At 41.4% G+C, this 24,523-nt stretch overlaps 3 protein-coding genes across 4 annotated transcripts; 1 reads left to right on the forward strand and 2 right to left on the reverse strand.

Moving 5' to 3' along the window:
- Positions 1-1,156: 1,156 nt before the first annotated feature.
- On the reverse strand, positions 1,157-6,830 carry LOC307034302 (general transcription factor II-I repeat domain-containing protein 2-like). Of its 2 annotated transcripts, none has more exons than XM_079673073.1 (2): positions 2,301-6,830; positions 1,157-2,100 (listed from the first exon to the last, which is right to left on the reverse strand). In XM_079673073.1, exon 1 carries the CDS (start codon positions 4,258-4,260, stop codon positions 2,320-2,322), a length of 1,941 nt encoding a protein of 646 aa, XP_079529199.1. In that variant the 5' UTR covers positions 4,261-6,830; the 3' UTR covers positions 1,157-2,100; positions 2,301-2,319. The 2 variants fall into 2 exon arrangements, with proteins under 2 accessions (XP_079529199.1, XP_079529198.1); XM_079673072.1 differs by having other exon boundaries at positions 1,160-2,100; positions 2,297-6,830.
- A 9,499-nt stretch (positions 6,831-16,329) lies between these two features.
- Positions 16,330-21,289, reverse strand: LOC307034301 (uncharacterized protein; the record flags this gene model as incomplete). Its single annotated transcript, XM_079673071.1, has 9 exons — positions 16,330-16,988; positions 17,082-17,204; positions 17,289-17,378; positions 17,460-17,572; positions 17,663-17,811; positions 17,893-17,992; positions 18,527-20,200; positions 20,296-20,409; positions 21,235-21,289. The coding sequence occupies 9 exons, from the start codon at positions 21,287-21,289 to the stop codon at positions 16,815-16,817; spliced, it is 2,592 nt and encodes an 863-aa protein (XP_079529197.1). The 3' UTR covers positions 16,330-16,814.
- A 564-nt stretch (positions 21,290-21,853) lies between these two features.
- On the forward strand, positions 21,854-23,575 carry LOC307034306 (glutamine amidotransferase-like class 1 domain-containing protein 3, mitochondrial). The gene is made up of 5 exons (XM_079673077.1): positions 21,854-21,969; positions 22,386-22,498; positions 22,677-22,848; positions 22,942-23,143; positions 23,235-23,575. Exons 2-5 carry the CDS (start codon positions 22,391-22,393, stop codon positions 23,425-23,427), a joined length of 675 nt encoding a protein of 224 aa, XP_079529203.1. The 5' UTR covers positions 21,854-21,969; positions 22,386-22,390; the 3' UTR covers positions 23,428-23,575.
- Positions 23,576-24,523: the final 948 nt, after the last annotated feature.

Below are 24,523 nucleotides of genomic sequence, written 5' to 3' on the forward strand. Positions count from 1 at the left end.
AATGTAAATATTTGACAGGATGTAATGGTTTCTACTAAGACCTGGACTCAGATGGGAGTTAGGTGGAGTTTCACTGAAAATGATTGGAAATGATTCACAAATGAAAATATAAAGAGGTGTAATTGCTTTGAAAAGGGCAATCCTGGGGGGAAGCACCCCCTAAGCAATTATTATAATTATTTGTATTAAATTAAATTAGAAAAATTATTGATTACATCAATGCAAATGTGAAACAAACACATTTTTGACCAAAAACATAAAGCCAACACAGGTGATATGATTAGGCCAATGGCCAGCGCCCATTAGATTTTTGACCTACCCATAGGCGAAATTACTTTGTGACACTTGAGTGACTTCCTGTTAGCTAGAGCGCCAAATTATTTGCTAACAGCAAAGTGAACAATTGATCGTTTTTTAGTCCTTAAACGTGGACACTCAATCAAAACCACCTGAAAGCGAGAGGGATTCTGTACATAATAGGCCTTGTGAGTACAAGTAGCTTACTTCTGGGTCTCTGTGTTTCATTCAAGCTCTGCTCTGTGTGTGTGTGTGTGTGTGTGTGTGTGTGTGTGTGTGTGTGGCACGAGCCATTTTGTGTGCGTGCGGGAGCGAGCGAGAGAGAGAGCTCGCGCACAGGTGGGTATCTACCGGAGGGTTATGGCTAGAAAGGATCCATCTAGTGTAAATATGACGTCACGTTCTCGTTGTAACTCTCGTTGTAATCGGAGCGGCTCGGAAACACATCTACAGCAGTAACATGATGCAACATACACATTAATGCAGCAGCAATATTAACAGAGAAACATCAGACATAATAGTAAAACACTGCAAGGGAACATTTTATTGCACCAGGAGCTATCTTGGGACTTTTACTGTGAATAAAAAATAAACCATAGTGTTGGTGATCTACAGTGTTGTCATTCTTCTTTGAACACCAGCAAGACCGCTAACACCCTATTTCAACAATTACACTCCCTGTAATTGACATAATTAATAGATGGTTTAGCTTCTCATCATCATTTGCTGTGGCCCACTGATGTTAACGATCGTAACTGAAAGGCTGCCTGCCAAACGTAAACATTCAGCCATGTGACATTCAGCCAAACTCTCGCGAGAGTTTTACACAAGACGGATCCTTTCTAGCCATAACCCTACCGGAGATCGTTGTGGTTAGCATCTGGTGCTAGCTAGCCAAGCTAACAGATATAAGGAGCTTTTTCAACAACAAGGTGGAGGGAGAAATCTCTCCTGTCAGACTGAGAGTCTCAGATAACCTCAGCTCAGGTGAGGTAAAGGACTCTCAGTGTTTAGATAGTTAACTTTAGTCTAGTTATCTCAGTGGGTCTCAAACGGTCTGTTTTAAAAGGGGAGTGATTTGTAAAATATCTATAAAGAAATAGAACATCTGTTTACAGTTCTGTTTCATATGGGTGTTGAGAGATGTATCCATAGATCTCTTAATGTTGGTCTCAAAGTGCACCAGATTGATGCTTTTAACTTCAATATTTAAAAAAAAATCTTCCCGGGGGAGCAGGCCCCACGACCCCACTAGAGGAGGTGAGGACCCTCCTAGAGGAGGTTGTAAAAATAGCACTTTACCCCTGCTTATGCCTAGAGCTGATTATCGAGCCTTCATTGTAAGAGTCGCGGGTACACTGTGTGTGCGTGTGGGGAGTGTTGCAGTAGACCAGGGGTGTCCAAACTTTTTTCACTGAGGGCCACATACAGAAAAATATGCGAAAGGTTGGGCCACTCACTAAAGTTAAGGTATATCGCCTCACCTCTAGTGTATTAACAGTAATAAAAATCAATCAATCAAATGTAGGTAAATCATTCTTGATAATTTATTATACTTAAAGAAAAAACTTTATACATCACATCTTTCTATGTATGGGTATTCATTTATCTATTTTCAAATAAAATCAATCAAATGTAGGTAAATTATTCTTGATAATTTATTATACTTAAAGAAAAAACTTTATACATCACATCTTTCTATGTATGGGTTTTAATTTTTTTTACAAAAAGGGTTGGCAGCTCATTCTCAAAACTGCAGCCTCAGATTGCTTCTTTGTCAGGATGGGGACCCCCTTCACAGCCCTGTATAAAGAGGGAAAAATAAAAGGACAAGGGAAAGGGTGGGCTTTATTTAACCTAGTTATGCAAATAATTTATTGCGGTTGTTAACAAATCAGCTAACTTTTTTTAGAAAAAGGTTATCAACTTTAATTGACTGAATTTATTAAGTAATTGGGCTTTTGAACACATGAATACTGTGCAATATATTTTAACTCACCTACAATGGGAACAGCGTTGCACTTAATGGGAGCAGTGATGCTGCGCTCTGGACTGAAGGATGGCTGGCAGGTCAGGAGTAAGTTTGGTGGTTGAGATGCGAAGGACATCACAGAGATGGCTGTCGGTCATTTTGGTTCTCAATCTGCTTTTGTTCAGAGTTAACAGAGAAAATGTTTGCTCGCATATGTATGTTGTGCCAAACAGACTCGTCATTCTTTTTGCGTGGCGTCGCATCAGAGGAAACTTGGCCTTTTCCAAGCTCTGGTAGAAGTCGGGTAGGGAGAGGAGCTGATGTTGATTCTTCAGAGAATCATCACACTGCATTTCGATGAGTTCTAATTGCAGACTCTCTTCCACTTCTTCTGCATCCATCAGGAAGGGAGTTGAGAACAGCTTGATTTCTTTCTCAATGACAGAAAAATCTTGGAAGCGCTGATTGAATTCTGTCATAAGAGTTGTGATCACAGACACATATTTCCCCTTTTTAGCAGAGAGGTCGGCCTTTGGATGAGCACATTTGATTTCGGACAGCGTAGGGAAGTGCGCAAGGTTGAAGTTGCGTAGTTGTGTCTCAAAAAGACGAAGCTTCGCACAGAATGCTTTCATGTGTGCATAAAGTTGTGGTACAAGCTGGTCTTTGCCTTGTAGGCTCTTGTTCAGTGAGTTAAGATGACCAGTAAGATCAACTAGAAAGGCCAGGTCTGCCAACCATAGAGGATCACTCAGTTCATGAAGAGGTCGGTCCTTCTCTTTCAAAAACTGGTCAATTTCTGATCTCAGGGAATAAAACCGCTTAAGCACGGAGCCGCGACTAAGCCAGCGCACATCACAATGATAGAGTACGTCCCCGTATTCAGCATCGACATCAGATAGGAAAGCTTGAAATTCTCTGTGGTAGAGCCCTCGTGCTCGAATTATGTTGACAGTTTTCACAACTGTGGTCATCACATCGCCAAGCTGGACTGTCTTGGCACAGAGAGCTTCTTGGTGGATGATACAGTGCAATTTTACAGCCTCGCCTCCACTCTCTCGCACCTTGGCGCACACCATAGATGCCATTCCTTTGCGCTCGCCTGTCATAGCGGGAGCCCCGTCCGTTGCAACTCCACACAGCTTGTCCCATTTAAGTTGCATCTTGTTAATTGCACCTGACACGGCTTCAAAAATGTCCTTACCCGTTGTTGTGCCCTTTAGACTCCGAAGATCAAGCAGCTCCTCCGTAATGCAAAAGTTATCGTCAACTCCCCGCAAAAAAATTAACAGTTGTGCGGTGTCTGTGGCATCTGTGCTTTCATCACATGCAATCGAGTAAAAATCAAAAGCACAAGCTTTATGTGACACTTGATTTTGTATGTTAGCTGACAAGTCTTCGATTCGCCGCACAATTGTGTTTCTGGACATGCTCACGTTGTTGAATTCCTGCATCTTTTCCGGGCACATTATTCCAGCGACTTTAATGAGGCACTGTTTAACGAAGTCACCGTCTGAGAAAGCTTTCCCGTGGCGCGCTATGAGTTGAGCTACCTCATAGCTAGCTATTGTAGCATTTTCTTGTGTTTTGTTAGCACGGTAAAAGTACTGTTGTTGAGCCTGCAGGTTAGCTATCATTTGCTTGACTTTCTCCTCTCGCTCAGCAGCAGTGTAGGACGTGAAGGTCGGATGCTTGGTTTCGTAGTATTGTCGTACATTGTACTCTTTCATCACTGCAACCGTTTCATTGCAAATCAAACAGACACATTTCCCCCTGACTTCTTTGAAGAAATATTCATTTTCCCACTGTGTTTGACATTTTCTGCATTCACTTGCTATCTTGCATTTCTTTGGTTCTGCCATTTTGTCGTCACGCATTTTTTTTATTTGAAACTTTTTTTTGTGGAGAAGCTGCATTAGGACTGCAGCTAGTGAGTAGCTCCACCTACTGGTCAAACTAAGAACTACAATAAAGTCAAGTGCAAGTTTCATGTGTGGGCCACATTCTATTCTATTTTTATAATTTGCTGCGGGCCAATAACAAATGGATCCCGGGCCGCAGTTGGCCCGCGGGCCGTACTTTGGACACCCCTGCAGTAGACAATTCAACTGTAGCGCTGGTGCATTAATGGGAAACCCTTAACGTTTGAGCGCCCTCTATGAAACGTCAAGCTACCCCACAGCACCCCCTAGAGAAAATCTCTGGCACCGCCACTGGTTGAATGGTCTCTGTAGCTGCTGAACTTAGCAGAGAAATGTAGAACATTGAAATGATTTGAATCAAATTGTTACAGCTCAAATGCATTGCAATGACTTTTTTGAAGACTTGAAAGTGAAATGTTAAACTGGAAGAGTAGGAAAAATAGTGAAGAAGCTTAATATTTAAAAGAAAAGGTTTAAAAAGGTATAAACAACAAAATGTATAGCCTCAATGTCCTGAAATAGCTGAATAATTTAATAGTTGAATGGTTTCTGTAGCTGAAAGTAGGCTGAAGGAGTTAAATATTAGAAGATAATCCACGAGGATGTCAACAATCCTGTGGGAGCCATCAGGGAAGTAGTATGGTGAGAGTCAGGCAGGACCGCAGAGACTGGTTCAGCCACGACTCGAAGTCCAGGACTCAGATCCAGTACTCGGGATAGAGGATCCAAGACACACGACCACAGCAACAGGATTAGCCTCAACTCAGGATCCCGGCGTAGATGTAGACACCAAAAAGACATTTGGGAAAAGCTGGGTTAATCGGAACATGAGAGTACACAGGTACAAACAGACAGAAGGAAGAAGTAAGGTTTTCCCCCCGACAGTCTAAGCCTATAGCAGCTAAACTAGCGTGTCTACGTAAATGCAACCCCTTAGGATAGGTTGAGGGAAAAGGGTAGCAAGTAAGAAGTAAGAAACAGAGGTGGAGAGGCACACGCAGGGAGAAAGGTCCCCACTGGAACCTTAATTGGTGAGAGGTAAGGAGTAGGTCTGTGACTACGTTCCACACTTCCCGGCCGGAATAGGCCTCTCTGCAACCTGTTACCCTAATAGAACCTCGAGAGGTCAAAGAGGAGAAAGGTTTTGGATAAAGTTTTAAATATGAGATCTAAGTTTTTAGGATTTAAGTGAAAGAGGAAGAACTAAAATGTATAGGTGAAGAGGCACAACGTGTCTACGTCAATGCACTCTTATTAGATTATTTTATTTTATCACTATAAGCTTTATCAAAAAGGAAGGTCTTAAGCGTACTCTTAAAAACGGATAGGCTGTCTGCCGCCCGAAAACAGACTGGAAGCTGATTCCACAAATGTGGAGCTTGATAAGAAAAGGCTCTGGCTCCCATTGTACTTTTAGAGACTCTAGGAACAACAACCCTGCATTCTTGGAACGCAATGCCCAATAGGACATTAGTTGAGTTCTTTAAGTTAAGATGGCGCCTGCCCATTAAGAGCTTTGTAGGCGAGAAGAATAATTTTAAATTCTATCCTGTGTTCTATAGGGAGCCAGAACAGGAGTAATGTGATCCCTTTTCCTAACTCTAGTTAGTACACGTGCTGCAGCATTTTGAATGAGTTGAAGCGACTTAACTGACTTCTTGGTACACCCTGAAAATAAAGAGTTACAATAATCCAGCCTTGAAGTAAAACAAATGCATGGACTAGTTTTTCTGCATCGTTTTGAGGCAAGATATGTCTGATTTTTGCAATGTTGCGTAGATGGAAGAAGGCGGTCCTTGAGATTGATTTTATGTGGGCGTTAAAAGATAAATCCTGATCAAATATAACACCAAGGTTCCTTACAGTCTCACTGGAGGCCAAATTAATGCCATCCATAGTTAATCTTTAATATCTTTAGATAGTTTGTTTCGTAGATTCTTTGGGCCGAGTACAATAACTTCAGTTTTAGCCATGTTTAACATCAAAACGTTTAAGGTAATTCACGTTTTTAAGTCCTTAAGGCAGTATTGAATTGTATTTAGGTGATTGATTTCATCAGGCTTGATGGATAAATATAGTTGAGTATCATCCGCATAACAGTGGAAATTTACAGAATGATTCCTTATAATATTGCCGGAAGCATATATAGTGTGAACAAAATAGGTCCAAGCACTGAGCCCTGTGGCACTCCATGGCTAACTTTGGTTTGCATGGAAGATTCATCGTTGACGCACACAAACTGAGAGCGTTCAGATAGATAGGACCTAAATAAGCCTAAAGCAGTTCCCTTTATGCCAACTAATGGCGCATTTCCACCCCAGGCCTCGCTCGGTTTGGTTAGGCCTTATTAGGCCCGGCTCACTTTAATGCTGCGCTTCCATTACAGTTTAGGAGCTGGGGCAGTAACTTTAGTAACGCAGTGTAGGCGGAGCCCTGACATCATCTTCAATGAGCACCCGTGAGCACCCCAGAAAAAACAACATCAGCCGTTAGCTGTTTGCACTCAAGCTCCTCATATCTGTCCAGAAACTAGACAAAAGTTAAACAAGTACAAACCACTGACTGTCTGTGTCATGGCGAATACAGTCGCTGGTTTATTTATGTCTGTATAGGCCGTTGTGAGTGTGGACGGTCGGAGTATAGCCTATATTGAAAATATATATATATATATATATATATATATATATATTTAAGCGTCTTTGAGTAGTGAAAAGCGCTATATTAATAAAATGCATTATTATTATTATTATTATTATATTGCATTAGCTTAGCCGATCTCCATTTAGACAACAAATCAAATCAAGTTTTATTTAACGATTTTTGGTCAAGCCAAAGTGCTGTACATATAATAAAAAAAAACCTACAGTAAAGACACTTTACAGCAAATAAAACAGCACATTTTGTGCAGAATATCGGTATGAGAAAACGACACCCTCTGTCCTTAGACCCTCACATCGTACAATGAAAAACCTCCGGAGAAAGACCCACAGTTTAAAGGGGAAAATGGGAGAAAACCTCAGGGAGAGCAACAGAGGAGGGATCCCTCTCCCAGGACGGACAGACGTGCAATAGATGCCGTGTGTAAATCAAAGAGATAATACATTTTACAGCGTAGGTAGACCAAATGTTTGGAAATGCATGTGTCTATAATAAGAAGATCACGCATTTTAAAAGATTTTTCGCCTGCCGTCTGTCTGCAGACTTGTCAAAGCATTAATTCATGGTTTTTACTAACCGGTATCAGTATGTTGTTACTTCGGCATCATTTTTGAAACGTGTATTACAATTAAATCACGGTCAAATATGTTCATCTTGTTGTAGTTGTAGCCCCCTTGACAGCGATTCTCTCTCTAGTTTAGCAAACTCAGCCCGACTCAGCCCTGTTTGTTGGCCTCGATAGAACCACGATTTAGTCGGACCAGAAAAAAGGTGCCAAAACTAGGCCAAGTGGAAGTGCAACCAGAAACGGGTCCCGCACGGCTCGGCACGCTTAAAGCAAGCTCCGCGCTGCAGTGGAAACGCACCATAAGTGCTCTAGTCTTTGCAATAGGATATCATGGTCGATAATATCAAATGCAGCTCTAAGAGCGAGCAAAACAAGAATAGAGACAAGTCCCTTGTCTGAGGCTATTAGAAGGTCCTTTGTGACTTTAACCAGAGCTGTCTCTGTGCTATGATGTGTTCTAAAGCCAGACTGAAAATCTTCAAATAAATCATTGTTTTTTAAGTAATTACACAACTGTTTTGCGACCGCTTTCTCAATAATTTTTGAGAGGAGCGGGAGATTAGAAATAGGTCTATAAATGGTTAAAACCTCTGGATCGAGGTTGTACTTTTTAAGAAGAGGTTTTATTACTGCTACTTTAAATGATTGTGGAACATAGCCTGATAATAAAGACATATTCATAATACTTAATAAAGAAGTGCTAATTAATGGAAAAACTTCCTTTAACAGCTTAGTTGGAATTGGGTCTAAGATACACGTTGATGGTTTAGAACAGGGGTAGCCAACGCGGTGCCCACGGGCACTAAGTCGCCCGCAGGGGGGAAATTGGTCGCCCGCGTGCATGTTCTGAAAATAGCACAAGTCACCATGGAGCTCCGTCTAAAAAAATTATTGAATACATTTTTATTTTTAAAATGACAATATTGAATATAACATTTTAAAAGCACACATTTTGTATGTACATATGTAAGTGAAATGGAGATTTGGTGCGTGAAATTGAACTCTGACCCCAGATAGGTTCAGAGTTGAACTCCACGCACCAAATCTCCGTTCCACCTTTAGCTGAGACAAGCTAGCATGAGCAGCTACGATCATGGGCCTCATCACCGCGCGCGCACACACACACACACACACACACACACACACACACACAGCAGTGGTGAGGATCTCAGCCTGCCACTGACGTTCAACCAGAAAACATCAGCTGTTAGCTCTTAGCAGTTAGCAAACAGAGATCACAGCTCCTCATATCTTTTCAGAAACTGGACAAAAGTTAAACAAGTACAAACCACAGACTGTCTGTGTCATGGCGAATACAGTCGCTGGTTTATTTATGTCTGTAGGCCATTGTTATGAGTGTGGAATGAGCATATACAACGTTAGCTTAGCCTGGTCGACCCAATCTCCATTCAGAAAACAAGCATTTTAAAAGGTTTTTCGCCTGCCGTCTTGTCTGCAGACTTGTCAAGCATTAATTCATAGTTTTTACTAACCGGTATCAGTATGTTGTTACTTCGGCATCATTTAGAAACGTGTATTACAATTTAATCACGGTAAAATATGTTCATTTTGTTGTAGTTGTAGCTCCCGAGCCAGCGCGTCTTGTTTGAATGATGCGAGTAAACACAGCTGGCAGCAGCGGTGAAACTCGAGCGATTAGAGCGAAGTCGCGTCCGGTGTGAACGCAGCATTACAACGACCCCTGATAGATCTCGCGAGAATGTGTATAAATATAGATACATTTTCATAACAAAACAACGGGGTTGCTATAGCAATGGTAAATCATTGTTAATAATTATTGAGGAATAATTAACATTAACATGTGATCAGACAGTCCTTCACATACAGTAAATTAATATGTATTCTGATTATTATTAATAATAATATTATCATTAAAGGTGAACCGTGCAATTATGTTATTCAGGAAGTTTGTATCAAACAAGTAGCCCTTCGTATTACTCAGTACCCTTGAAGTAGCCCTCGGTGACAAAAAGGTTGGTGACCCCTGGTTTAGAAGAAAGAATCATTGAATTTAATTGTTCAAGGTTTATGGCTGAAAAGCATTCTAATTTACTATCTAGTGTAATATTAGAACTTACGTTTCCGGGAGCGTTGATAACACTATACAGGTCAAAGGCAAGAGGTCATTGATTTTGTTTCTAAGAGTAACAATTTTATCGTTAAAAAAGCACATAAAATCATTACTACTGAGTGCTATGGGAATAGAAGGCTCGATCGAGCTGTGGCTCTCTGTCAGCCTGGCTGAAGTGCTGAAAAGGAATCTTGCATTATTCTTATTCTCATCTATTAATGAAGAGTAGTATGCTGCTCTCGCTTTACGCAGTGCTTTCTTATATTCATTGAGAGTAATATGCCAAATTAAATGAGATTCTTCAAGTTTAGTGGAACGCCATATCCTTTCAAGTTGTCTCAACTTTTGCTTTATTTTGCGGGTTTCGGCATTATGCCATGGAGCTAGTCTATGCTGTTTTATTTTCTTCTTTTTCATAGGAGCAACAGAGTCCAATTTTATTCGCAGCGTATCTGTAGCACTATCAACAACATGATCAATTTGGGTTGGTGTACATTTTGTATAAGTTTCCTCCCCTACATGCAGACATGCTATCGAGTTAAGTATTGGTGGAATCTCTTCCTTAAATTTGGCTATAGCACGAACAGATAGGTTTCTGCTGCAGGACCTTTTGACCAGCGCCATATAGATAGAAGAGTTACGACAGCGGAAGTCCAAAAACGGTTATCGTCACGTGGTTCATGTCGACGAGGATCGTTCCCCGGAAGTTCATGGAGGGTAATGTGAATGCATTGATAACAGGAGATAGAACTACGATTTTTGGTAATTATTAGTGAATAAAGGTTTTGATTTGCAATATTTATACAAAAAATCGATATGTGTATGTATTTACATCAATATGTTTTAAAAAATAAAATAGAATTTGCTAATATTAAGTGATAATATTAGGATTAGTGTGAACAACTAGTTTACATGTTAGGCTAACAGTGCCTTGGTTAAAGAGCCTGTTACTGTTTATAGCTTTGAATTCTTTAAAACCAATATTATCTTCTTAAACTTGTATGGTAGTCAGGAGCATCACTTTCTAATGTTTATTGATATATTTAGAGGGAGGGGATCTAAAGGAATGCTTCAAAATTCAGATTAGATTAATTCCTACCATTTTCTTAAATTCATGGTAGTTTCAGCAATCCCATGGTAATTGAGGACACAAGTTATCTAAATGACTAATGTCATCTTTATGGCTTTCATAAAGGACAGGAGACCGACAGGTGACTATCAAAGGACTAGCAGCAGCAGCAGCATGATGATGATGTTAAATGTGTTGTTTTAGGAACATCCATTGCAAATACATGGAATTCAATAAACATTGAATAGCATATCATGCAGTTTGTCTGTGCCTTTTCCTCCGTGTTGTCCTGGTTTGCTGTGCTGCCTCCTAGTCGCCACCATGGTTTGCTGTGCTGCCTGGGGATGCTCAAATCGCTCAGAGAAAGGAGTATGAATTTACGGCTTCCCCACTGACACAGAGTGCAGGAAAAAATGGCTGGCTCAAGTCAGCAGGAGCAATTTCACGACCAACAGCAACAAAATATGTGAGGTAATTATATACAAACACTGCATTTGCACTTTTTCACAAAACGAAAACCACACCATTGGGAAAGCTTAATGTTTTGTTTAATACAAAAAAACAGGGAAAGGTTTGAAAAACACAGAGTTGAGACTCAGGGTGCAGGGTGAGGGTCTCAGTGCAGGTATTCAGGCTCCATTGAATCCCCCTCTGGTTCTTGTGCTGAAAGAGGGAGTAACAGACAGGAGAAAGGGTTATACACACCTATTTAGCACACCTATTGGATGAGAAATTGCGTTGGGGAGATAAGGTGTGGTCTTTGTTCCCAACTGAAGTTATGGAACTTTATTATTTGTGAGTTTAACAAAGTATGACAAATGGCATCAGTAACAGATGTGATATGAATTTCTATAAAGTTGTCTCACATTCTTGCTCATATTATATATACAGTATGTAATGAGTATAACATGTCCAGTAAGTATAAAGTGTTTCCTAATACTGTGTATTCAACCACTATGGAATATGTATGTGGGCAGACAAAACTGAGTTGTTCTGTGTGTGAAGTAACCTCAAGTCACTCCGCAGGCACATTTTGATGCAGACCAGTTTGTCAAGACAAAAAAGGGCAAGACTAGGCTGAGAGCAGAGGCTATACCCACCATCTTCGTGCATCGCCCTGTGGTCAAAAAAGGGAGGACCCTGCACCACGATTCACCCCGGGACCTGTATCTACAAAGCCCATAGCTCATGATCACAGCTATAGTGTGAAAGGTGACACAGGTATAATAAGTATGAACTCTTAGTAACAAAAGTCATATTTCTTATTTTTAAGTGGTATAATATTTTAAATGTTCGAAAATCTACAGTGCCATGTCTTCTACTTACATTAGTCTAAGAGATTGAGGGAAGAAGGGATGAGGAGACTGAGAGAAAGGAAAGTGAGGGTGAAGAAAGAGAGGACATGGCTAGTGAGGAGAGACAGGGAGGGTGGACACCACCCACTCAGCCAGTCAGCATACGAGGGAACCAGCAGCCCGTCAGCATACGAGGGAACCACAGCCAGTCAGCATACAAGGGAACCAGCAGCCAGTCAGCATACGAGGGAACCACAGCCAGTCAGCATACGAGGGAACCAGCAGCCAGTCAGCATACGAGGGAACCACAGCCAGTCAGCATACAAGGGAACCAGCAGCCAGTCAGCATACGAGGGAACCACAGCCAGTCAGCATACGAGGGAACCAGCAGCCAGTCAGCATACAAGGGAACCAGCAGCCAGTCAGCATACGAAGGAACCAGCAGCCAGTCAGCATACAAGGGAACCAGTACCCAGTCAGCATACGAGGGAACCAGCAGCCAGTCAGCATACGAGGGAACCAGTAGCCAGTCAGCATACGAGGGAACCAGCAGCCAGTCAGCATACGAGGGAACCAGCAGCCAGTCAGCATACAAGGGAACCAGCAGCCAGTCAGCATACAAGGGAACCAGCAGCCAGTCAGCATACGAGGGAACCAGCAGCCAGCCAGCATACGAGGGAACCAGCAGCCAGTCAGCATACGAGGGAACCAGCAGCCAGCCAGCATACGAGGGAACCAGCAGCCAGTCAGCATACGAGGGAACCAGCAGCCAGTCAGCATACGAGGGAACCAGCAGCCAGTCAAACAGATCTATTAAAAAAATTAAAGAGCCAAGAAGGAATCACCAAAAAAGCAAAGTCTGCACTAAGAAAAATCAGGAAGGAAAATGCAGCTCTCAAGAAAACAATGAAAATTAGGGACAACAAACATAAGAAAACGTTTTCAAAAGACCAACTTAAGGCATTAGGCAGACTCACCACAAAGGGGATGAAATGGAGCAATGAGACAATTAAGAAGGCTTTAAAAATGTGCTTTGCGTGCGGACCAACGGGTAATAAAACTCTGCAGGAATTGCAGATTCCCCTTCCAGGAATAAGGACACTGCAAAGAAGGATGCAATGTGTTAAGTTTGAGCCTGGTGTGTAACAGCTAACATCACTGCCCCTCCACCCGTAACATCACTGCCCCTCCACCCGTAACATCACTGCCCCTCCACCCGTAACATCACTGCCCCTCCACCTGCCAACATCACTGCCCTCCACCTGCCAGCACCCAGCCAGAGGAGCGCAAACAACAAAAACAAGCAAGGTGTCATGTACCTGTAAGTTTGGGTTGGCAAAATGGAGTAAGAGAGGGACTTGAAAAACCTTGGTGGCTCTCTACTCATGTTGTTACAGTTCTCTTGGTTACAGCTCTCAAGTTTTTTTTTTGCCATTTCCACATCTTTAGAAAATATGAAATAAATGAAGTGAAATCAACCTCTTCTCTGGAGAACAAACTTTGATTTCTCTGTCTTGTGAGTTTGCAGTCTTGCAGTTTTGCTCCTCCACCTGTAACATCACTGCCCCTCCACCTTCAATACAGTAGGTTACTAACAAGATTACTTATATAATACAGTGATAGAATACATGTTTAGTATGCTTACTTATATAAAACAGTAGTATTAAACTTACCTTGTGTTTTCACTCTCACTTAAGTCCCTCTTCCTTTGCCATCAATCCAAAATCAGCTCAGCTGCAACATTATACAGACAGGTAATAATCAACAGAATCACAAGGACACAATATGGCTCTGCTAAAAACACTCACTCTTACACGCACCAAAGTTATATTTATCTAATATTTAACTCCCTCCACCCCCGCATACAATCCCGTTTAGAAGCCCTTCTTCTCTAATTCAACAACGTTGGACGAAATGACATTAAGAGAACGGAATTTACAATTAAAAGGCTGTTCAACGTGTGTTGCTAACTTGATCCGTTATCATAGCTTTATCTGTTATCTGTAAACGTTCCCTAAATCTACTCATTTAGGGATAATCCACTGACATCCTTTAATACACATGTTAATTTGAATCAGATGTACTGATAATATCCGCAATATAAATCTTTAAACTTCTTCTTACCTTTAAAAGTCCGTCACAAACGATCTATTATGCTGCAACTTTACAGCTCTGCTAGCCTTGGCGCTAACTTCCGGGGAACGATTGAGAGGCTCCACGATCCGCCATTGCTGTAAAAAAGTGGTCCATTGGAGTGAACGGAGATGACGTAACTCTCAGTCTATACGGCGCTGCTTTTGACTAATGCTTTGTAGTCTAGTAACAGTAATTCAAAAGTTACCAAAAAATTGTCGTATAAAGCAGGATTATGCGGTTCGACTAACAGTTGCTCAATTTCAATACCATAAGTCAGAACAAGGTCGAGAGTGTGATTATAGCAATGGGTTGGTTTATTTACACTCTGACGGAAACCAACAGAATCTAATATAGAGTTAAATGCAACAGTAAGGCTATTTTTATCATCGTCAACATGAATATTAAAGTCACCTACGATAATTACTTTATCTGTTTTAGGTACCAAAGTTGATAAAAACTCAGAGAATTCTGATAAAAATTCTGAATAAGGACCTGCTGGACGGTACACTGTAACAAATAAGATTGGCCGCAAAGCTTTCCAGGTCGGATGTGTAAGACTAAAAACGAGGCTTTCAAAGGAGGTATAATTTAATTTTGGTTTAGTATTGATAAGTAAACTTGAGTCAAAGATTGCTGCAACTCCACCTCCTCGGCCCGTGCCTCGGGCAATATGAGTATTGATATGGCTGGGTGGAGTGGCTTCATTTATGCTGACATATTCTTCATGTCTCAACCAAGTTTCAGTGAGACAGCATATATCAATATTATAATCTGATATTAAATCATTTACCAATATTGCTTGAGATGCTAGAGATCTTATATTTAAGAGTCCACATTTAATCTTCCTGTTTTGTTGCACTGTAGTAGTTGTTACATTTACTTTTATTAAGTTATTATGTGTGACACCTCTATTAGGTTTTACTTTAAATTGTCCTTGGGCAGACACACACACCGTTAATATTGAGTATTTTATTGGAGAGAGCGCAGAGACTGCGACTCCGTCTCCTGGTCTCAACTCCAGTTTGTCATGGATTACGTCCACAAAGCTCTGAAATGTTTGCTGAAATGAGATCTGCACCTTCCAAAGTAGGATGAATGCCGTCTCTCTTAATCAGATCAGGTTTTCCCCAGAAGGCTGTCCAATTATTTACGAAGCCCACATTGTTTGCTGGGCACCACCAAGACAACCAGCACTGAAATTATGACATGCGGCTACATGTCGTCATTGATCAGATTGGGGAGGGGACCAGAGAAGATTACGGTGTCCGACATTGTTTTAGCATAACTACACACCGACGCCACACTAAGTTTGGTGCATTCTGATTGGCGTAAACGAACATCATTACCACCAACGTGAATAACAATCTTACTGTATTTACGTTTATTCTTAGCCAGCAGTTTAATATAAGCTATCAGCAGCAGAACAAGCACACAGGATAGCCCGGAAGTGACAACACGCTTACCGCAATAGTGAGGGTCCGTGTAGAAACGGCAGCCGTGTTTTCAATGGTGCTCTAGGAGGAGATGTCGGTGATAAGGTGGGGGGGGGGGGTTACCTTGGTTGATGATTGGCTAATGGTTACACAAGCCAAAACATCGTTATGACATCATAAAGAGGCCAAAATCGAATCAGCTCATTTTCAGACAGTTTTTTATATAAATGGATCAGGACAAAAAGAGAGTTTTTTTCCTGAAACTTTCAGAATCTCTGAATGTGAGGGGACACATGTTTATGTATAAAATACATGAAAAAGTGGTTTTGTGCTTTTTAAATGATGGGTATTATAGATGTATTGTATCGCATTGATCTATCCATACTAATCAATTTTCAACTTAAGGCATGATCTGACTTTTTCAGATAAACATTCATCATTGAGTCGTCCAACATATTGCTACTATGAACACATATGTGTTGTCTTAACCTCATTTTGGAACAAAGCTCATTTTAATTGACTGATTAGATAAATAATATGTTTGTATATTTATATGATTTTATTTATCATGCATGTATTTATATTTCATATAGTCCATAATGAGATGTTGTAATGCAGTTGACTTTAATATTCAACAGAGAAAAACACAAGTCAATATTCTGCTAAAAAATGAAAAAATAAAACTTCTTTAGAAATAATTTAATGAAGCCTATCATTTATCATGAAAGTGAATATACACAGTACATTCATGTATTTAAGATACTTCAAATTTGTGAAAAAATGTAAACAAATATTATAATACATACAAAACACAGATTTAAGTTACCCAGTTAGATAAGTGACATTAGTGTCTGTCTGCATACCACTATAGAAATGACACACCAATATGCATCATTCAGATAAACAGACCAGCATAATACAGACATCAGAACATCAATCAAGCAACACCATAGCAACTATTGCATGTCCATCTGTGAGACTGACCGTTGAGCGGCCCGACCAAGCAAGGAGGCAGAGGCAGAACGTCCAAAATTATAACCCGGGGTGGGCATTTATTAAAACATGAACAAATTACACACACAGCCTAACAAGACACAGGTGAGGGGGGAGCAATTAGACACAGGTGAGTGGGGAGGAGACAACACCGGGCACCAGGTGCACACAATCAGCAACAACATACATGGGGAACAGGGAAGTTGTCGTCAATATACCCCACACAGTACAATGATTATGTCCACATGAGCTCTAGTAACAGCGTCTCGTCGTTACACCATCCCTGCATGGATTTGACATTTAAATACATCTCAATAAAAATGTCATTTGGCAACATTTGTTATAGTGCTATGACTAATTTCTGAGGACTGAACTTTGTTCAGGTGGACTTGGATGGTTTAGAGTTTCCGCTTCCTCTTCCTGACTCTGCTGCGTCTTCCATTATGAAACTTTTGTCCCTTTGTATATCAGACAGATATATGTCATCTTCGAAAGCAGGGTTTGTCTGCCCATGTCTGTGCCGCATCTGAACCTCCTCAAATATTTGAAGAACCTTTAAAGCACAAACATAAGCCGCAGGTATTAGAATAGGCATGCACTAAGTTGAAATTGTGTATTAGAACTAAATGAATAGAACCAATATTACCTTAGATTTAGGAATGAGACCCACTCTGAAGAAACCAATATGTCCTGTCTCGATCTTAGTGCAGTCGACCACAGTGGAGGCAATGTTCTCTGGGGAGGGTCCGTCACACAGCACTCCATCAACCTAACAATGCAAAAAGCACATGTAGTTTACTGGAAAATAAAATAACGTACCAGGCCTGTTATATTAATATAATATTGTCTTGACCTTTTTTCCCAGCTTGGCGTAAACTTGGTTGTGGTGAGTCGTGTCTGCCTCGCCTGTAGGGTTGGCTGAGGTTACAGCGATGGGCCCCACCTGCAAGAAAAAAAGTTGTTGTTTTAAACAAAAGGCCTGCTGACTAGTTTCACACACATTTTGAATGATTCATTCCCTTACCATATTAATGAGGTGTGTGGCCACAGAGCAATCTGGGTTTCTGATGGCAATGCTTTGTGGAGTCCCTATGTGTTTGGCAGCATCCCCTAAACCAAAAGTGTCCATCCACGGGCCTGTGTGAGCCGAAAAACCAACGTAAACCCCCGTCATGAGGCACCAACATAGGCACACACACTAATATGCATACATGAAGGCACACTTACCTCTGAGTATTACCATGCTGATCGAGGAGGGCCAGGCAGCCTCCATGAAGTCCAGCAGCAGAGGGCTCAGCAGGTGTCGCACCGGCTCCAGCTGCTTGATGGAGGAGATCCACAGAGACATGGGCCGGTCCTCGGCCTGCTTCTTCACCCTGGAGTCAAACACAGCAATTAAAGAGTAATCAAATCAAATCAATAAATGAATGTAGATCAAATCTAAAAGGGAAACTCACTTATAAGCTTTGATAACTGCGTCTGGCCTGTTGCAAGCTGCCACCAGCACATAGACGGTGTCAGTAGGCATTCCACATATGCCCCCATTTTTCATGATTTCTACAGATGGTAAAAGAGGAAAAGTAACGGCAAGTATGTAAACAACTTTTTTTACTCACAGAACGACCATTTGTATATCAAATATTCTCACTGTGTTACATTGTATTGTAGATTTGTTTTAACTCATTTATCAAGTTTTTTGTTAACTACCTTTTTCACTAAAACTCTACTATTTTTGCATAAAGACTCTTGCACTTGCACTGATGCATTACTCGACTCATATAATTCCAAAGTGTTTTAACTATAGTACACAGTATTAATGCCTGTGTTTGAGAAGTAACGAGCATAGGACTGGATACATGAGAGTTTAACTATACTGCACAAGTTGTGTTAAAGAACTTATGCTGTGATATAGTTTTCCTGGGGTTGAACCTCTATTTACTTGAATTCACTACAGTTTTTCTCCATTTATTGATTTTTCGTTCACCATGAAGGCATGCAAGAAAAGTAAAGTCTTCAAGTTTCAAGGTTTAATAATAATTGATACACAAATGCTAATCTTTATGGAGAAGTATCACTTTTGAAGATTCTCACCGGCAATCTGCTGGACGGATGAGGCCTTGCGGGCCGGTAGATGCGGACAGACATCTGCGCCTCCTCCAACCCCGCTCAGCTTCACTAAAGGTTTTCCTAAGGGCATCTGGGGGGACTGGAAGGTGCTGTTGAAAATGTGTGCCAGGAAACAATAAAAACTGACCAGACCAAAGATGATGGTGACTCCAATGTCATAACCATAAGGCAGTGAGCCTACGGCATCCAGCAAGAAGCTTATAAGGATGAGCTGGAAGGTGAGGGCATAAACAAACCAGGCGACATTTAGAAACAACGCCGCGACCGTCACTAAACAGTTAAACAGCATGAAGCTTATGATCCCGACAGCCACAAGGAAGCCTCTGGTTTCACCGTACAGGCCGCCGTATCGGGTCAACCCCCACACTGCCCACATCACCCCGTACATCGTAAAAACTGTGCTTTCAAAGGTTTTACCTCGAGCAAAAGCTACTGAGCCGCAGAGCAGCTGGAGCACGCCGCCAGCCACCACCACCCAGGGCAGAACCAGCACAGACAGAGGGTTTCTGTCACCAACTGTGGCTGTGACAGCAAAAGCAGCCAGCACACTGCAGGCATGGCCCAACACCTCTGCATCCGCATACTTGGAGTAGCCCAGGTGAGGAGCATGTAGCTCTTTATCATGGGCTCTGAGAGTGAGGCCCTGAATCCTGGCTACTAAGGCCTTGAAACAGCCCTGGCCTGTGGGAATCATTGTAGTCGAGACCATATTGAATGTGGTAATTAAAAGCATGCCGGCAGAGAGTACAAATATAGCTCCCTGTACACCCTGTGTGCCTCCTTGGAAGAAGCCTTGAGGCTGGGCAGCGATGGCGATACAATAAGCTGCAAAGAATAACTGGTAGAGCCCCTCCACCAGGCTCTTCTGACAGCTGAACACAGCCAGGATGGAGAAGAGCACGGAGAAGACAGCAGGGAAGGGAACAGGGGAGAAAGGCTGAATTGAGTAGAATGATAGAAGAGCACTGTAGCCCTCGGCAAATCTCAGAATAGCAGTGAAGCTGTAAAAAGTGGCAGCAAGTGTGTCCATGGCTCTGTAGAAGAGGACACACATGCCAAGCTGAAAGACTCCAGCCGTCCACAGCCAGGGGACATGACCGACGGAGAGCCGGGGGACCACGCCCAACAGAGGACAGGCTAACACTGAGGCGGAGAGCAGGTTCATCACCAGACACACTGACACTGCATCACTACACTGATTCTGCTCAGTTTCCAGATCAGATTTTTTATTCAGGCCTGTTCCCGGAGGCTCCACTTTACCATGAGTGATGATGGACAGCAGACGTCCAAATCCAAAGTAAACACCAACGAGACAGACAAGAAGGTAGTTGGCAGCTGTAGCAGACTGACCAAAACCTACAGCTGACAAACCAGCGATTTGATGGGCACATGCTAAGCTAATGCAGAAAGCTATAAGGAAAAGCACTGCTTTCTTCACTGCTATTGCCACGCCACCAATGACGAGCAGAGCTAAGGTGAATGCTGCCAGTCCCGGGACCAGAGAGGCTCTCAGCTCTGAGGGCTGCAGCACCCCCTGCCCCACCAGGATGTGCACCAGACCGGACCCACACCACAGGGCAGAGACAGTCAGACACACAGAGGAAAACAGCTGGGCGTGGGACAGGCTGCGACAGATCCCTTAGAAAGGAAGAGTAAATAGAGGAGAGGAAGACCGTAAGCTTACCCAATAACAAGTTAACCATTGATTCAGTTATGTAATAAACAAAACCAACCTGCATAGGCTAAGAGGACTGCAATGATGAGGAGCAGAATCCCCAGTGAAGTATGGGGGATGAAGTCTTTAACAGGTGAGCTGGCATAGTCGTTCACCAAAAGCAGGAGAGAACCTGTAAGTAAGATGAAAACATGATCCTTCTTACTCTGACATATTTTCAAAAATGTTATTAAAATACACTTGATGGCTGCACTGTGAAAAAAGTAATAAATTAGAGTCAGAGATACTAATCTTCAATAAAACCTTTTTTATTTTTTTTTAACGAAGCTGTGAAACAGGAGTCTATATGTTTGTGCCATATGACTGTAAAATAAAGAAAAACAAACATATTTCCATGTTTTAATTTGCAAACACGATTAAATAAAACAAATGCCAAACTTATAAAATTCAAGTTTATTTATATAGACCAATATCACAACTCATATTTGTCTCAGAGGGCTTCACAAATCAACAAACACAATTGACATTGTAAAAGCAATGTAAAAACAACAAATGAATCTTACAAGATAAATGGGAAAATAACAATTAAAAGAGGTACTTAACACAATGACACAAATACAGTTAGAGTACAATAATTAAAATTTCATAAAACGAAGGGTCCATGAGGATGTTTAAAAGAGGGTTTAAAACCAGTCCTAACTGTAAGCTGTAGGCTACCAAAGTTTCACTTTAATGTTTTTGTTTTAGCAAAGATGACCGTTTAAAGTAATTGCATTTATGTATTAAAAACAGATTGGTTTCTGATATTAATATTTGGCAACTCGTTTTCCCCCCCTAACTTTTCAAAACTTAACATATAGAAATAAAAAAATGTTTACAAAAGGATTTCACTGAATTCAATCCAACAATTCCTGATTAGTACTGATAAATAATAGTAGACAAGCAGCAAGTACAACTACCGCAATAAAAACATCGTTACTTTGTATGTACATTTTACCTCCAGAGATGCCCAGTATGCCGACGGACTCATGCAGAGAGTGGGGGTGAGCCATAGCGGAGTACAGCTCTGAGCACGTAAAGCTGCTTTATACAGCTGCGTGTGACGTCAGCACGCAAACTCCTGATCTTCCTCTCACCGGGAAATGCCGAGACAGGTGCGTCACAGACAGTCAAAGAAGAAAAATAGGCTACTCAAATGAATCATCCCGCTGAAAATACGTCTTAAAAACATCTTTATATTCTTCTATATATTCATTTCAAACATTAGATGATTTTTGTTTTGTTTAATATGTTTTAGGCTAATATATTTCTTCCAACTGTGTCACATAAAATGTCCACATTTTCATATTATACTAAAAGCACCTGTTATTTGCTCTGTATTTATTAAGCCTAGAAATACAGTAAATTACCTAATGCATCTTTATCCATCAAATAATTATCACATTTTTATTTTAGTTTATGCAAACCAGTCAAAATCGTTTTATATAGTAATCTAAATGTTCCTACATTTCCCCCATTGTTGTTTCTTGAAATCTGAGAGGGATGACACAGCATTTTACCTTAAAAGGTAACTGAGTCAATCCATCAGGTTCCTGGTTACCTTAATCCCACCCTTTTGGGCAGCAGTGTGGGAGGAGACAGGCACGATATAAAGACTCTGCTTCAGATTACAGCCTCACACCTCTCTGCTGAACTGCTCCATTACACACAGCCTAACCTGCACGTATACGAGGTGAGATATACACTTTCTTCTCTTCTGCTATCTAAGCTTAACCTTAAACTTATTCCTTATATTTTTAGGAACCAACACATGTTGATTTTAGACTATATTTGTATACATGAATGTAAAGTAGCACTGCAAAATGCATTGAGAGATGTTGAAATGCTTAAAAAGTGTCTTAGACATATTCATTTTACAGTGCAGCTCATTAATTCAGACTCTTCCTGTAACTCGTGCCCACTGGTGTCAACAACAGTGTAACCTGGCAGCAGCAGCTCTCCCTCTGTCCCCGTGCATTATTATGTCAACAAGTGCAACAGGTGGCACTGCAGCAGAGCTCTGCATGTGTGATAGGGAAACAAACAGCAATGTTTAAACAGGGGTTAGACCCATTTGATAAATGTAAGTGCTTTATGTGTGTTTCACAGGAACCATGGCAAAGCGTGTTGCAGTTATTCTTTCAGGCTGCGGAGTCTATGACGGCACAGAGGTGCACGAGGCCTCTGCTGTCCTCGTACATCTGAGTCGAGCTGGAGCTAAAGTAAGGGCAAGAAAAGAAGAGAAGTAAATGTACTAGAGTGTATTCATTTGTTTTTGGTCCTATTAAGAAGGACTGCAGTTTGACGTTTGACGTTTTTGTTTTTTTAGTAAGTGGTTCATGTATTATAACAACCCTAAAGAGATCCCACAGTCCTCAGAGTCTACTTTCTTCATTTCAGGTGCAGATGTTTGCTCCAAACACAGAGCAGATGCATGTTGTCAACCACTGTGAGGGGAAACCCACAGAGGAGAAAAGAAACGTCCTGCAGGAAAGTGCTCGCATTGCCAGAGGTGACGTGACTGATCTGGCCAAGTTGGAAGTTTCAGCCTTCGATGCCGTCATCATCCCAGGTTAGGCTGCAATAAATAAATGCTGCAGAGAACAATATCTCATATTTCTCTCTGTTTTATTTAATTATTCGTTTTTGTTCTGTTGTCTTCCAGGGGGCTTTGGTGTGGCAAAGAACCTGAGTGACTGGGCAGTGAAGAACAAGGACTGCACCGTGCAGCCACATCTGGAAAAGCTCCTCAAGGCTTTCCACAAGGCTGGAAAGCCGATGGGCATGTGCTGCATCTCCCCCGTCCTCGCTGCCAAAATCCTGCCCGGCTGTGAGCTCACTGTGGGACAGGACAAGGAGTGTGAAAAGTGTGTGACACAGTTTGGCTTTATCAAATGTCTTTTCATATAAAGAGAAAATTATCTACATTTCTAACTTTTCTTTCTCAATTATCTCCAGGTGGCCGTACGCTCAGACCGCAGCCGCTATGAAGGAAATGGGCTGCAAACATGTCAACACAGATGTGGAGAAAGCTCACGTTGATGTTAAAAACAAGCTGGTCACCACCTCTGCATTTATGTGCAATGCTCCGATTCACAATGTTTTTGATGGAATAGGGGTCATGGTTAAAGAGACACTGAAGCTGGCCTAGGAGGTCACTGATTACACACTGCATGGTTGTGATTGAAAACCTATTGTGACTTTCTATACAAACACGGTGTTCAATATAAAGTTATAGCAGTGATGTCTGTGTTGTGTTGTTTTGAGATTTTCAATAAAATACACTTTACAAACTACAATTTTGAGTTTTTTCTTCTTTTAAGTAAAGCAATTTACATCTGGTAAACTCCACAATATTTTCCTATAGCTAAATAGACTGAATGAATGAATTGTGGTTGTGGTAGACCCAGACAGAAAAAGGTTTCAAATGTCCTTTTTTTTTGGATAACACAAGTCTTTAGGGTGGTATTAACATAATGACTATCAAAAACAAAAAAAACAAAAAAAATTGTTTTTGTTTTATTGTTTGTCCTTTGTAGAGGACATCAGAGGCCTGCACTATGAAGCCGGTTCAACCTAACCTGGATATGTTTGAGTTAGCCGGTTGGCCCAAGCCCCCAGGAAGTGCGCCGGACTCAGATGGAAAATATGCTCTATGAGCGCACATACGGGTACTTCTCAGGCATGCCGGGTAATCTGTGACGTTTCACTCTCTCAAAAGTTGGGCCATCCATGCGCCAATGAGCAACTCTCATAGGAATGAATGAGGCACCGCCTTCCACGCTGTATCCAGTTCTTATTATACATCCATGGGTTGGCCTAGTCCAAAACATACGCGCTCTCGCTAAGCGGTCCTACGACGCGGGTTATCAAGTGGATAGCTCAAGCCAGCCACCCGTGTCCTATCTAGTTAGGTGCACGTTCACATGAAAGGGGTGGTATTTGGAGATTTTGACCAATCAAAAACATGGACAAGCGTACTGACAGCGCAGCGCGTCACATTTCCTGAATGAAAAGTCAACTATAATATTAGACATATGAAGAAGTTAAACTTTAAACATCCATGACTTAAACACTTTATCCAGGATCAAAGCCAAATAGCTGCTATATAGCTATACTGTATATATCACTGTCTAAGACACGATCTGACTTCAATTACATTTGACTCGAGTGTTTCGTCAACTTAATGTGTTGCTTAAAATAATACTTCTGCATACAGTATGTGACACTGTGAGTGTTGCATGGCC

This window comes from Notothenia rossii, assembly GCF_949606895.1.
Source record: "Notothenia rossii genome assembly, chromosome: 3".
NCBI lineage: Eukaryota > Metazoa > Chordata > Actinopteri > Perciformes > Nototheniidae > Notothenia > Notothenia rossii.